Source organism: Polyodon spathula, chromosome 9 (assembly GCF_017654505.1).
Source record: "Polyodon spathula isolate WHYD16114869_AA chromosome 9, ASM1765450v1, whole genome shotgun sequence".
NCBI lineage: Eukaryota > Metazoa > Chordata > Actinopteri > Acipenseriformes > Polyodontidae > Polyodon > Polyodon spathula.
In genome coordinates this window covers 48393129-48407419 of record NC_054542.1, presented here as the reverse complement: position 1 = coordinate 48407419, position 14291 = coordinate 48393129, and the positions used below count along the sequence as shown (strand labels likewise).

Sequence of the window (14291 nt, the reverse complement as noted above, 5' to 3'; positions counted from 1 at the left end):
GTTCTTTGGCTCACGGCCCTGGCTCTGTTCATTTGTCTGAGTTCTGCATTATTCCTTAACATTCAGATCAGTATTTGACTTCAAAATCATCTTTAAATGAAACATTGCAGAGGGGCATTCAGAGTGCAGTTGCTATAAAATCAATTAAAAAACACAGGACAATTAAGTATATAACTGCTTTAGTTATCTAGGTTTTTAAAAGAAGGTGATCCTTTAAGAATTCATAATAAACAAGCTTCTTCATCTATTTGTAATCAGTCTTGTGGGCAGGACTGGACTCAGCTGGAATGCACTTGAGTGCTCAGTGTAGCGAGTCTCCAGGTAGATAGGGTGGAGGATGCCAAAGTAACTTCAACCCCAGCCAAATCATGCAATTCTGCACTCATCTTTCCAAACAGAATCTCTATAAAATAAATACACTCATCTGCTTCATTTCCCCTGCAAGCTCACACACACATGACAGGAACAGGAATATTGCTTGCAATTAATCTGAAGGGCAAAACCTGCTCAAAGAATCAAGAAGACACAGGGATGCTGTCGGAAATGCTGTACGATAAACTGTAAAATAAGAACCGGCCTGCTGTTACTTTGAAGGTCCGCGCTAAGTACTGTCAGCTAACATTTGTTTACAGAACTGTTCCTTTACCTCAAGAAACTTCTCAGTTATAAAGTTAAATGTTTTGACATGGCCAGGAAGTGATTTTTAATATCAGTCCAAAGCCAACACAACCCTCTTCAGACATCAATGTGGGAACTCAGCAGTCCACCCTCTATAGTGAATGAACACCTACCCGCGTCGTGTAGGCAGCCTCAGGGTCGTCCTCCAGCACACGTGACAGCCCGAAGTCTGACACCTTACACACCAGGTTGCTGTTGACCAGGATGTTGCGAGCCGCCAGGTCTCTGTGAACGTAGCCCATATCAGAGAGATACTTCATCCCAGAGGCAATGCCGCGCAGCATGCCCACCAGCTGGATCACAGTGAACTGGGCGTCGTGATTCTGAAAGGGAGGGAATTAGAAATGTATGATTGCAATAAGAGCATTTGTATTTATTACTTCAGAGCCACCTCTTGGGGTTCACGGGTGCTATAGGGCTACTTTAAATGAATCATTCTTTGTGACCACTTAAAGGGATTTTCCATTCTGTGATTATTATATTACTATTATATATATATATATATATATATATATATATATATATATATATATATATATATATATATATATATAACAATATATGACATTCGCCTGTGAGGGCATGGCCCGGACTGGGAGTGTCAGAGATGACTAGTCTGCTGATTGTTGAAGCAGAACATCTCATTCTCCGGGCAACTTCTCTTATAGACAGGCCACCTTCAATCATGCCGATAGCACACAGGTGATCTTCTTTACTCAAGCGGGGCATGGTCGTGCCTTTCACTGTTCTTGCATCAATTAAAATCATGTCTTTTTGAATGGTTATTTATACAGATACTTAATCAACTCATTTTGGCAATTTTAATTAAATTCCAAACACTGAGCACCTGACATTTTTATGAAATCGCATGACTTGAGCTCAGTATTTTGTTATCCCAAGAAACAATACTACTCAAACAATCAGCAAACCTATCTGCTCACTTATTTAAAATGTAAATAACATTATGTATGTGTCCAATGAGCTATTGATGTCAAAGTTAGACTGTTGCGTTTTCATTGTGCATCAGTGGAAGCAAAAACAACAATGACAGATAAAACAGAATATTAAACAGGTAAGACATTCAATATTATGAGCATGCAGATGTTATAATATATCCCTTTATCCTACAGTATGTACATTGCATACTATAGGTCAAAACTCTTCTGAGTCCAAATAACACTGGTATAAAATATACTTTGATTTGTGTTGTGATGCAGCCCATACTGAATGTTTAGAATTATATGAATACCTGGTAAATGTGCCTTTGTGACAGCTGGTGAACGTGTGTTTGTGTGGGTGTGTGCATTTATGTGGGTGTAGGGGGTGGGGGGGTTCACCCCAGGACCACCTGGAAGTGAATTTAAAAGGAAAGCTAATAATAGTAAGGTGAACAGCGGCAGGGAAATTGAACCAGATGAAGGTGACAGGTTTCTTTGATGAAGTGCAGGCTTCAAAAAAGAGCAGGCAGGAAATTGCTGTATAACTTTTCAACTGCTCTGGAACCATTTTCTCAAAGACACTGTACAGGCACACATGGGATACAGCTCACATGGTTCCTGTGAACAAAAATTCTAGTTGGGTCTTGTTTACTTCATTTTATGGGTTGATGAATTTCAGTAAAACAATCTGTGTTACAAACAATCTGTGTTGAATAATCTGTGGTTACAATCGAGGGTTACGTTCTGACATGAAATCCTGGGTCAAATCAACCAAATTTCAGATTGCAAAAGCACTTTTACCAGGTGTTTATCATGCATTGCTCCTTCATAGCGTACTTGACTTACACTTTAGTTTTGCAATGCATGAATAACAGAGCTACTTCTTCTTGTAAACATAAAATACCTCCCTGTAAGTAATCTTTGCAATCACAATATCAAGTAAAATACCATTAGCAGTTATGTCATTGAAGCAAAGATTAAATATTTGTCATATAGCCAGAGATGTCAACAAGTTTAAAGATATCATACTCACTCGTAGAAAACTGTCTAAAGAGCCATTTTCCATGTATTCTGTGACAATCATCACTGGTTTACCTAGAAGAAAATGAACTATAATGCGTTACATTCACACACTGCAATACAACTTCCCAGAATTCCATGAGTGGCACAAAACAGTGATGAAGCCCTGTCTTTATTGAGTACTATGCCAAAGTGTTTTAGAACACTGCTCTGAATTTATGGTTTATAAAAAGAAATGAACATATGGTTCCTATAAAGTGAGCAGTGGTTTAACAGCTGTGGCTTGCTATCTTTCAAATAGATCCACTGTATTTCAGACCAGTGAGCGGGACCTTGTCCTTTGAAAGAGTCTAGGATATCATCTACAAATCTCCAGGCAACCCTCGGCCAATTCCTGTTATTCATGTGTTCCTACAGCAGGTCAGGAATCGTAACAGTGATTTACTGGAGCATACAACTCAAACTGGTTTCCTACAGGATGAAAAGAAAAGGTGCAGAAGAATGTATAGGACTCTGGAGTCAACTTATAGGCTGTTGACACATTTATTAGACCTGCACCAGGGCGTATTGCTTACCCTCTCCTCAACACTGCTTCATTTCACAAGATGGCAAACTGTAATGACAATGTGTGACAACCAGGAGCTCGCTACATGTCACTTGAGTAGGGATAGCTTGGCATTGGGTTTTGCTATGTGCAGTGTGTTTGTAAAACAGGGTAGTGGCTGGACATGTGCTCTAAAAACATCCAGCTGCTGATTATTTTACACATCAAGCTGTAACAAGTAAACAGCCACCAGGTGTAAACACAGCAGACACCACTGTCCAGTTGGCAGTGTACAGGTATGTGATAATGTCATTGCCAGCAAGGGTGTTATAGGTGTCAGGTTGTTGTATGAGTTTAGATTCAGCACTTACACCCCTCATTAAATAACTAACCACTGCCAACCAGGTCAGTTATTAGGAAAAGCATGTGGTAGATTAATGATATGAAATGCGTTGAAGGGGTGTGGAATGGTTAGATAGTGTAAGATTACCTTAGTTAAGGTATGCCAGTGGGCTTTTTTTTAAACTAGTATGGTACAAGGTATAATTTGTTAAATTGAAAGGGCATGGTTTCTGTAACAGGTGTTTCTTTCAAAACTGCACAAGAGACCTACTTAGAAAACATGATTGCATGGCAAGAAATATTTATACAGCTATTATGTTAGTTATAGCAACTTTAGTACTACCAAAAAAAGAAAAAAAAAAACCTTATAGTAACTTTATGCTGTGGTAAATGATGCAGTCAAGTGTGTTAACATCCTGATATTATAGCCATCTATTATCATTAAAAAAAAACAAAAAAAACCTTTTGATGTTAGAACCAGCCCCCCCCCCCCCCCAATCAACACTGTGTGTGAAAGAATAATTGCACTTCCACAAGGATCTCGCTAAATAAGAAGCCAAATATAGCTGGTTAAATGAAGTGTGAAAGTCTTTGGATTATTAAGAATTAACAGAGGCTAAGCCAATAAATCACTCTGCATCAGCAGCTCTGCAAGCTGCATGTCAAGCAGATAAAAACAAAGTTGTTCTCTATCTGCTTTCAATCACAAGCATATGCTCAGTCTGCAAAGTCCTTCTGTTGCTAGGAAGAGCAAAAGAACAGCAATCTGCTCTCATTTACAACAACGGCACACATTATTTATAGAAACAACTTGGTGGGCTTGTGATACCAGATATATTAGGCAAACAGTTTTCAGTTTATGACCCATTATTTATACAAAACTGAAAGCGGGAGCTTCCTCTCTTGAACACATTCAGGTAGGAGTGGGTTTCAAAATGCTTTAGTGCTGTAACAATAGGAAATTCAAGCTGTGCTTTGTAGTGCAGCCAATAAATGTGATCGTGGGTTGATCCCTAATAAACCAAAATTAGCTGGGTCAAAAATAAGGAGACACAGTTGAATGCTACCAAAATCTTGTTGGCTTAAAAAATATGGTTTAAATGTTAATTAACTTTATTTGCAAACTGGTCTTAAAGGCATGCAAAAAGAACATAATGTGGAATCAGTTACTTTAACAATTGTTCTCTACTTATGCTAGTATTCCTTCAGGTGTGTGTTTTAGAGTCAGAAGCACTCTGGTGCTGGCACTTACTTCTGGTGACCACGCCCTCCAGCCGGATGATGTTGGGGTGCTCAAACTGCCCCATGATGCTGGCCTCACTCAGGAAGTCCCGCCTCTGGTTCTCAGTGTAGCCTGCTTTCAGGGTTTTGATTGCCACAGAGATCTCTCTCTTAGAGGGCAGCTTCAGCCGGCCACTACACACTTCTCCAAATTCACCTTGAGGGGGAAAAGCACAATGTTATACACACTGTATAAACTGCAGTACCAGATTTCTCAGGGACTTGAGCACAGCCTGTTTCAAACTGTAAATATTACAAAACTAGTTACCAAATAACACTTCTGAGTTTGAATTTGCTATTTTGCTATCTGTACAAATTGCCCAAATAACACTTAAAAGATGTATTAGTGACTCTGTTTCCAACAAAGACAGTAGCACAGTATGATTGTAGCATTATTATTCCTGAAAAAATCCATTCGACCTTGACCATTTTTTACCAGAATTCGGGTAAAACCTCAAAGTGCTGTGCCAGTGAGTGTCATTTTACTGTAATTAATGTGGGACTATGCTAATATTTTTGATGTCATGCATCATCAAAAGTATCCTATTAATCAAACACACATTGCTTTAAAAAGGTGTTTACAATGGCCTTATAAGATTTCGGAATGGCATTATAGAAACATTCCGATTTTGCTAATCGTGACAAATGAAACTGCAGCGCTGTTACTTATCTGTCATCCTTGATTTTGATCTGTCCCTGAGGATGGTTAAATGCAATTATTCATTACATGAATCCCCTATATTCCCATTCTGGGTTCTACAAGTAGTTGTATACATAGTCAATGCCACTCACTCAATGCCACGAGGCGTCCCACATAATCAGTCTGACCCATCTCCTGCAGGGTATAGAACAGGTTTCTAGTAGAGATCAGTGAAGTTCATCTCAATGACGTCAACTGGATTGTGATAGCTAAGATAACTTCACTCAGTGTACAGGTTGAGAGTTATATATGAGGCAAGCCAACGGTGATGTACCAAAGGTGATGTACAAGCGAGCCCATTATATAAGGGGTGTGATTCAAGAACAGCTCAGTCATGCATGTTATACGCAGGGCGAATACGATCCGCAGATTGCGCAGTATATATCATTCTATTGTTGGTAGCGGCAGCAATGTGTCACTTCTTTCTTGACGGTGTCAATAACAGTGCCCTCTCCATAGACCCAGTGGGTTTTGAAAGGCACAGCGGGAGACTTTGCATGACTCAACATGTCTAGTGGCTTGATCTCAATCCAGCTGGGGTCCAGTGGATTGACATGGCCTCTGTTTAGTAAATATGCTGAGCTCAGCAAAAACACTTTAGTTTGAAGTGGGGCCCTGTGTGTATTTTTAACAAACAAATTACAGCAAAAGTAGAACACAGAAAACAATGTTTAATGACAGTTTAAAAAATGGTATTCAGAGTAATCGTTTGCTAAAGATCAACACAGTTATTGATTTAAGGCTTTCTTAGGGCAAATAATTTTCAAATGGTAATAGTTAAGTCAATGAAGGAAGAGAAAATCAAAATGATATTGAAGGCTAATTGTTTTGATGGGAGATAATCTGGCTGTAACAGTACTGCTTGAGTGATTGAAAGAATGTTGTTTGTAATTATAAAACTGCTAAATATTTTTTGCACTTTAAATAATAATTGAAGTTGAATATAGTTTACACTAGTTAAGAGTCACAATGATAATCTAATTTCCAGGAATTTCCAGGCTCTATTTACTGGAGTTAGAGGAACTAAAGACTTCATTTCATATTTCATTAGAACCTAGCGTATCATATGCTAACGCTGACATTGTAACACGCCGCAGGGATTATGAATCTGAGCACTGATTAGAGAACAGGTGGGTTACAATTGCCTCATTAAAGTGAGCCAAGCAGCCTATTACTTAAACCCCTGGGGTAGTCTCGAGTGCAGGTGTGTATCCTCATACTCATTGCAGTCCAAATGCAAGTCTAGTTCAAAAGAAATGAGTAAATATGTTTTTTATGGGATTGTGATAGGTTGGGAGTGCAGACAATGAAGTAAGGTTCAAAGTATCCCGTGTATGATTTTGTACTGCCTGCACAGGGGTAATTATTTTGAGGTTTGGATTTTAAGTAAAGAAACAAAGCAATATCCAGAGAGGAGAGCTGGGCAAAACGAAGCTGCAGCTGACTAAACAAGAGTCTCTCTCCCATGGGCCCCCCTACCTGTTTTATATCCCTGACATGACCTAAAGCCTCCTAAAGCCCATTGTTATAACCTGCTAGAACAGAGCCCAGAACTCAGACCTTTTAATGGGAATTTCACAAACTGTACCATGACACTGCATCCAAAACATTGTAGGGCAAACTACATTCCTTTTTCAATCTCAGATACCAATCTGATGTTTTCATTTTTGACTGGGGCTAGTTTAATTGTTTTAGTGAGATTGGTATTTCACCTGCTCCAACCACTTTATCGATGGATATGCAAGATGAGTTCAATTCCTTAGCAAATTCATGGATAGCCTGATTGGGGTCCTCATAAGTGTGTGGATCCACATATGTCCTTAGTCCTGGGAGTTTTACTGTAAAAATAAAAAAAACAGGATGCAATCAAAAAAGGGCTGTTTAAATCTCTCTTTAAAATGTAGCAAAGAAACGCATGCCACTAATCAGAATCAGAAGGGAGCAATGAGAATCATTCATTAAACAGTGCTTTCATGTACAGTCAATATCCTACCTGTACCCAAACTCTCAATGAAACGCTAATTACACACACATACCATAAAAAAGTGGTAAAGGGGTGACATCACTTACCTAAAGGTTGTTTTTTTGTAATATAAATATACAGGATGGGCGTACATGTATTCACTTTCATTCTTTTTAAACTAGGATCTCTTCACAAAGTTAGCAAACATACAATGTTTAATGCAGCTGATCAAAATTTGAAAGCTACCACATTTCCTGTCAATGCTCTCTGAAACTTGTTGCTCAACAAACAGACTCACAATATTTCAATCAAGAACCTAAGTCAGCTTTCAAACAAAAGGGCAGGCACTCATCAGAAATAATCACTGAAAAGCCATTTTCACACAGAATCTGTCCTCAATCTTTTTTTTTCAGATGCAATTATGGAACGATGTTCTTTATTTTATTTTTTAGCATCGCAGTTCTGGAACTGTCCTCTTCGTTCATTCATCAAGATGGAATGACATGCTGCAGATGTTCTATAGCAATTTTTTTTTTTTTTTTCGAAATTGACGGAACTTGGATGAATCATTTCCTTAAAAAAAAAAAAAGTAAATCCAGTTCATTCAAGAATCATGAGCGTACCTGGACTGGAGTGTTTGAAAGTGGAAACAACAACCACCACTTCAGCACACTGTAAACTGGTGGTCACTGCTGGGAGTGTGACGATTGTGCATAGGGCTTGAAGGCTGGACAATAATTCTGCTTCACAGTAAAATTCAGGAAAGTCACAAAAAGCGTATTTTACATCTCTTTATAAATAATATCATGGCTATGTCGGTAATTCAGACAATTAAAAGTAATCATTTCCTGACTTCCATATTCTTGGGAAAGCATTGTCTCTTCTAGTCCCTTATTATCTCTCCAGTTAGAAAGATCGGTGTGGTGCAGTGGTGTCACGGTCAAGACTGGCCAGAGGCAGAAACAGCAAACACAGACTGAAAATTGCAATTCAACTCTTTAGCGCAATGTTATTTGTTAATAAACAAAGAGTTTAAATGACTATCCATATCCAAAACCCATCCAAAATCCAAACAAAACCAATCAATCTTGGTGCTTCGATAAGGAGCACAACCTGTTGTGACCTTAATTAAAACCATGTGGCTGTGCAAAGGGTGGCCATCTCCTGAAATCCCCCACTGCTGATCCAAGGTGGCCGGCAGACACAAAAACACATGTTTTAATGTGCAGAGCCTCTGCCCTGTCACAATCAGTTTCTTTCTTAACTGAACCAGGACTATGTTTCACTAAATGACTACAGATTTCAACACTGGATAGGTCATTTTTAAAGTCACACTGCGCCATTATACAACAAAAAAAGAAATTTTCAATATTGGAGGGATTATTTTCATGAACAATTTTCTCTGCTGTCTGTAATTTTGAAAATAAGTACTTTAGGCTTTCTTTCTAATATACAGGAGTGACTGTATTGACAAAGTTCAGAGCTTTCTGTTACAGTTAATTTTTAGTAGTTTCCATTTAATTGATGGTGTTGCAAATATATCTTATTAAATGCTTGTTAGCTTCAGCTCTTCAATATCCACAGCACCCCTCACTGACTGTTAGTGTCAGCCCTATCGCTGCAGCCTGTCAACCGCTGTGTGCACAAGGAATGTCAGGTAAAGCATGACATTCAGAGGATGAGGAGTCAGAGGATAGTAATAGATTGACAGACACATTCCTGGATAATTGCCATTTTTAAAAGAAACGTACAAAGATCATTTCCAAACTGAAACCTCTTTTCATCAGTGTGTTTCGACTTGTTATGCCCACAGAATCTGCAAGAAACCAAACACAATAGTTCATTAAGTATCAACTCCAAATATTGACTTCTTATTTATAGAAATCAGTACAAATGATTAAAGCTGGGTACTCCAGGGTCACATCAACTCATGGGACTCACCTGCTAATCAGGACGTACCCCACCACAGTCAGCAGGATGATGGCTATAGCAGCTGAGATGGCAATCATCACCACCTGGCTGTTCTCACTGGAGATGGAGAAAGCTGCAGGAAGAACACAGCAACATATCAGTACCAGGTGATTACTGCTCCAGCTTGTCTCACTAACGCATATCCACACGTGTAGGGCTAATTTCTTCAGTAAGCACCAGTAGGTTTAATATACAAATTTTGCACAACTGTCATCTAGCTAATGTTTGAGGTTTTAACATTAATGTTTTTTTTTTTTTTTTTTTTTGTTGATTGTGTTTTAATGGAAAGCCCAGAGGCCAGAATATAAATTGAATGCCAAAAATGAAAATCTTTCACATGACAAATCAGGTAATCTTGATATCTGAAACGGGTTGTCTGATTGCAAAGTATTACATTAACATCCCATCTCTCCACTGAAAGTAATGGTCTTGGGTGTGTCTTCAGCAGACTGTAGAGGAAAACGACTACTTTACAGTCATATTGTTGAGGCTCTTGAATCATCATATACTTTAGTGAGGTTTCTTTTAATTCATAATTATGTGCACTGTGCTTGCTGCACATTCAATGATGGACATTGCAGACCCTCTAAAATTCCTCAATTAGCATTGTCAGGAATTTTGATAGTTGACACTGAACTGAAATACAACCACTATAACGTTGGATTCAAATGATGTTGTAATCCTTTTCTTAAATGATTAGAGTACTAATCTATTAAAATATTATGTTGGCATTGTTGTATTGGCAACATTGTTTGAGACACAACTGCTTCCACTGAAAACAGGAAAGAACAAAACAACAGTTTTGAAGCACAGGAGGGGCACAGTGGTGTTAATGTACAGCGTATCTATAATGCAAGATGCAGAAACATTTCTCTACTTGACTTGTCTTATAGTCTTACCCACACTTTACTCACAATCTTTTGTAAATTCCACAAAAGTAAAGCTAATTTATTTCAAGTAAGTCATTCATGCCACATTCCAGCATAAGACGCTTCAGCACAATTTACACATTATGTACATTGTAACTATGTATAATAACATTGTAATTATACACATGTATTCACTGTACAACCACAATGTAAATATACAGTAATGAGAGACACTCAATGTAAAGAGTAACCTTTACGAGTGAGAGTTTAAAATGAGTGTAACACAGCTCAGATGGATCCAGTACTTACAATCCGGACTGGTTTCAAATCCAAACTTGCGGCTACTGCCCCCGTACCCTGCGGCAGTGCGCGCTCGGATCTGAAACAGGTACGTGGTGTCAGGTTTCAGCCCATTGATCGTTACATTGGTGCCTTTTGATCTCAGGATAGTGTAACTTGTCTCTTGTTCCTGCTTTATGGAAAACAAAACAAAGCCAAGGCAAGCATATTAAAACGCAATAGAAGAAGATAGGATTACAGGCCTGGTGCCAGTCAAGGGGCTGCTTAATGGAAAATCAAGTTGCGCGCATGTGGGGCTGGATGACTCTGCACAGCAATGCGTATATCTAATCAGGTGCACCCAGGAGAAATGCCTAGTCCAGATGATCAATTGCCAACTTTAATTTTCCATGTCTTTGCTAAAGAGCTGTGCTGTACACTGATTCTTTCTACCAGTAAAGTGATTTATTGTCCTACTGTTCTTTCAAGCCATTGTTTCCAGATGTGTACTGCAGAACTAAAACAGGTACACTACACTGGAAAGAAAAATCTGTTTGACAGATAATGAAGTCGTTTTGTTAAAGCCGTATCCAAATACCTGTAAACGCTTCCTGGGAATGACAAATCTTTTCATTTCCATACACTTCGTCATCAATTAAACATACGGCTTCCCAGCTGCGCTGGCCAGGTGTGTCATGGGTTTTGTGTAACAGTATGTGTAATCACTTCCCAGGCACTTCCTGAGATCTTGATCATTAGTTTTATGGTGTAAGCTGTGATAATGTAAACATTCAGTAGGTGGTGATGGTGTATATACTTAAATGTTAAAGGTATGTGTTGACACACTTTCCTGGCTTTTAATCAACTCCACCTGAAATATGAAGCACTGGGTCTTGAACAGTTAAGACTGTAGTGAATGCGCTTTTCAGTCCATGCCTCACATTTGTTTGCATCTAACCTGCAAACCTGTTTCAACTGCTTGTAACAATCATGAGTAATGAGATTCCTTTATCCAAGCACAAGTACAGTCGACTAAAATGAACACCTGCTTACTAGATTACAGGATTTTCATTTTATTGTTATTATCAGCTTAGTGTTGCGCTACATAAATAACCACCCCTAAATAAATAATAGTGATGTAAGTGCCTATTTCACTAAACACCTTGCAATGTAAAAGAGAAGTTATGATTTAAGGACTGTTTCAATGTGTCCCTGACTGTGTAGGTATTGAGGATATGGTGCAGGGCCTCTGGAAATGAAAGTTGCCTCTCAGACTTGTTTGAACATACTCAGTGTTTGAAATTTGTAATCAGATCTGTTTTTCTGTTTTTCAGTACCTAAGCATTGCTGGTTTGGTAAACTACCTGTGCCTATGCGAACACACCAGGGAATGACGATGTAATTTAGCAGTCAGGATATAATAAAGGAACATTCCTGATTCAAACTTGAAATATGAGAACAAAACCTAAACCCAGAGCAAATGATGGTTTCACGCTGTTTATATTTCCAAGTTCTGTGCTATACATCTTTTCCCTATGCAATCTGCAGGCACCCACATGTTTACTTTTTAAAGAGTAAAGTTTATCTTAATTAGTTTAGCTCAATTTTCACATAATGACGGTCACTACATGGTTTCAAAATCCAGTGTATAGATTCTGTACTGGTACAATAAAATAAATCCCTCACTGTTTCATTCGCTTACATTTTAATTTCTTGGATATTATCTGCAAATATAGTTACAGCCTACGAGGATAAAATTATAGATTTAATATCTCTGAAACAATTCCAAAATCAATAATCCACTGACTGGAATGTGCTCATGTTTTCATTAAGTTAAATAAATTTTTTAATTTTTTTTTTTAAAAATCAAATAAAAATTTGCTGCATTCATATGAAACATGTTTTATTAAAACCTTTAACAACTTTTACTTGAAAGTACCAAATGTGATTATTTTTGAGCCAGGCTCATCTGCATTCGTAGTTTTAGAGCTTTTAACCTCATCTCATCACAGCGACAGGGGACAGGTCAGAATCGATAACAGCAGTGTATCACATAACCCTGCCCTTTATGCAATCAACACTAGCACTTCCTTTTGATTGGGAGGTTCTGGTTTAGTTGCTGTCTTGTTTGAGGCGAGGTGGGGCTGCTTGTAGTTCTCTATAAGAGCTGAACCTGTGTCTCTGTGAACGTGTTCTTGTTCACCTCCAGGATGTGGTTCAAACTCAAATTGAGTGCATAGTATCTTTTCCAGCTTCACTTCACTGCACCATTGTATTTTTTTATTTTATGTTATTGTATTGCTGTTCTTGCTGTTTGCCCATTAATACAGCTTCCCTTTCTCCAACGTCATGTTCGAGACCAGAAGTTGAATAGTTGTCTACTTCAGTTAACTTATTTCTACTTTTCTCTAGTATGGGTACCTTATTATTATTTGTTTTACGCAATAACATTTTCCAAGATTATATCTAGTATATACAATGCTTCATGTGTTGTATTCTTTGCAAACACAGTGATGTGCTTTGAGTGTGTCATCCTTATATGCATTACTGTATTTTTTGATTGAATCAAAACTTGTTTCTTAAACTCATATAAAGGGCCATGTGCTTAACGCTTATTGCTCTGGGATGAATGAAAGAGGAAAAAGTGGAAAACAATAAAATGATTTTTGGATCACACTGTATATCAAATAAGAAGAATCAGAGTAACCTTTTCAGAACTGCATGAGAACTCACGGGCATGCACTGAGATTCTCTGCAGCCCAGCGGTTAATGAAGGTGGTTCAAAGTGAAAATGCTGCTGGGCTTCCCCACCTTCTCATAGTATTTGACCTCATAGTCCAGGATGATCCCGTTGGGGCGCTCTGGCTCCTGCCAGGAGAGGGTGATGCTGTTCCGGGCCGTGCGGTCCTTCCTAATCACAGTGACTGGTGATGGAGCTGAAATTAGAAACAAGAGGACAAGGCAAATTCACTTTATCGGTTTTCAGAATCTGTCCCCTAATGTTTCCAGGTGTGCTGCTCCTGAGTGTAGCGCTGGTTCACTGACACCCTCCCAGCAGCTGCAGAGGAGGGCTGGAAGCACATGCTTAGAGGAGCCTCGGCTCTCGAAGCATAATTAAACGTTCTATTGCTCAGCTGTCTCGCTGATCACATATTTTCAACCTTTTACTATAAATCACATCAGGACTCAATAATTTCTTTTTTTTCTTCTTTTTTTTAGTTTTACTGCTTTGAAAATTGCAAAGCACTAAAACTGTAAAGACATCTGACTGGCCTATGTTTCAATTTATTAGACCACAGGAAAAAATATGTTGTTCTTTGAAATGTTCAAGTTTCGCTTGATTGTGATTTTATTGCCTTTAAAAAAAAACGGGCACATGAAGTGCACATGGACGGACTATTTAAATTGAGACTTACAATTATGCATCCATTACTGTAATTCAAAATCCATGTAAATATAAAAAAGGAGACACTTCTTACTCTTAATGTAAAACAAAAACACACAAAAAAAGTTATATTCCAATTTTACCATTAGTTGATTAATGGGATAACATCTTCATTTTCTCAATATTTAAATCCTTCCCTTTATTATCTCTTTATATTAACACAAACTGATGCTGTCTCAAAGGTTTCAGCACTGCTTGAAACCATGTGTTTTATTCAATAGTCTCTTGTGTCATACTAAATATTGCTTTCCACCTTTGCTT

The 14291-nt window shown here is 38.3% G+C and overlaps 1 protein-coding gene across 4 annotated transcripts in view; it reads right to left on the bottom strand.

Annotated features, from left to right (window-relative positions):
• The window catches only part of LOC121320975 (ephrin type-A receptor 3-like), a 98538-nt gene that overhangs the window by 9265 nt on the left and 74982 nt on the right, over positions 1–14291 (bottom strand). For 2 of the 4 annotated variants that reach the window (XM_041259834.1, XM_041259837.1), the window contains exons 6-13: positions 13397–13521; positions 10616–10778; positions 9408–9510; positions 9218–9282; positions 7216–7341; positions 4775–4960; positions 2650–2711; positions 792–1001 (exon numbers count right to left, since the gene is read on the bottom strand). In XM_041259834.1, coding sequence (XP_041115768.1) covers positions 792–1001; positions 2650–2711; positions 4775–4960; positions 7216–7341; positions 9218–9282; positions 9408–9510; positions 10616–10778; positions 13397–13521 — 1040 coding nt within the window. Of the gene's footprint in view, positions 1–791; positions 1002–1697; positions 2235–2649; positions 2712–4774; positions 4961–7215; positions 7342–9217; positions 9283–9407; positions 9511–10615; positions 10779–13396; positions 13522–14291 lie in introns of those variants that run through there. The other 2 variants (XM_041259836.1, XM_041259838.1) reach the window with 2 other exon arrangements.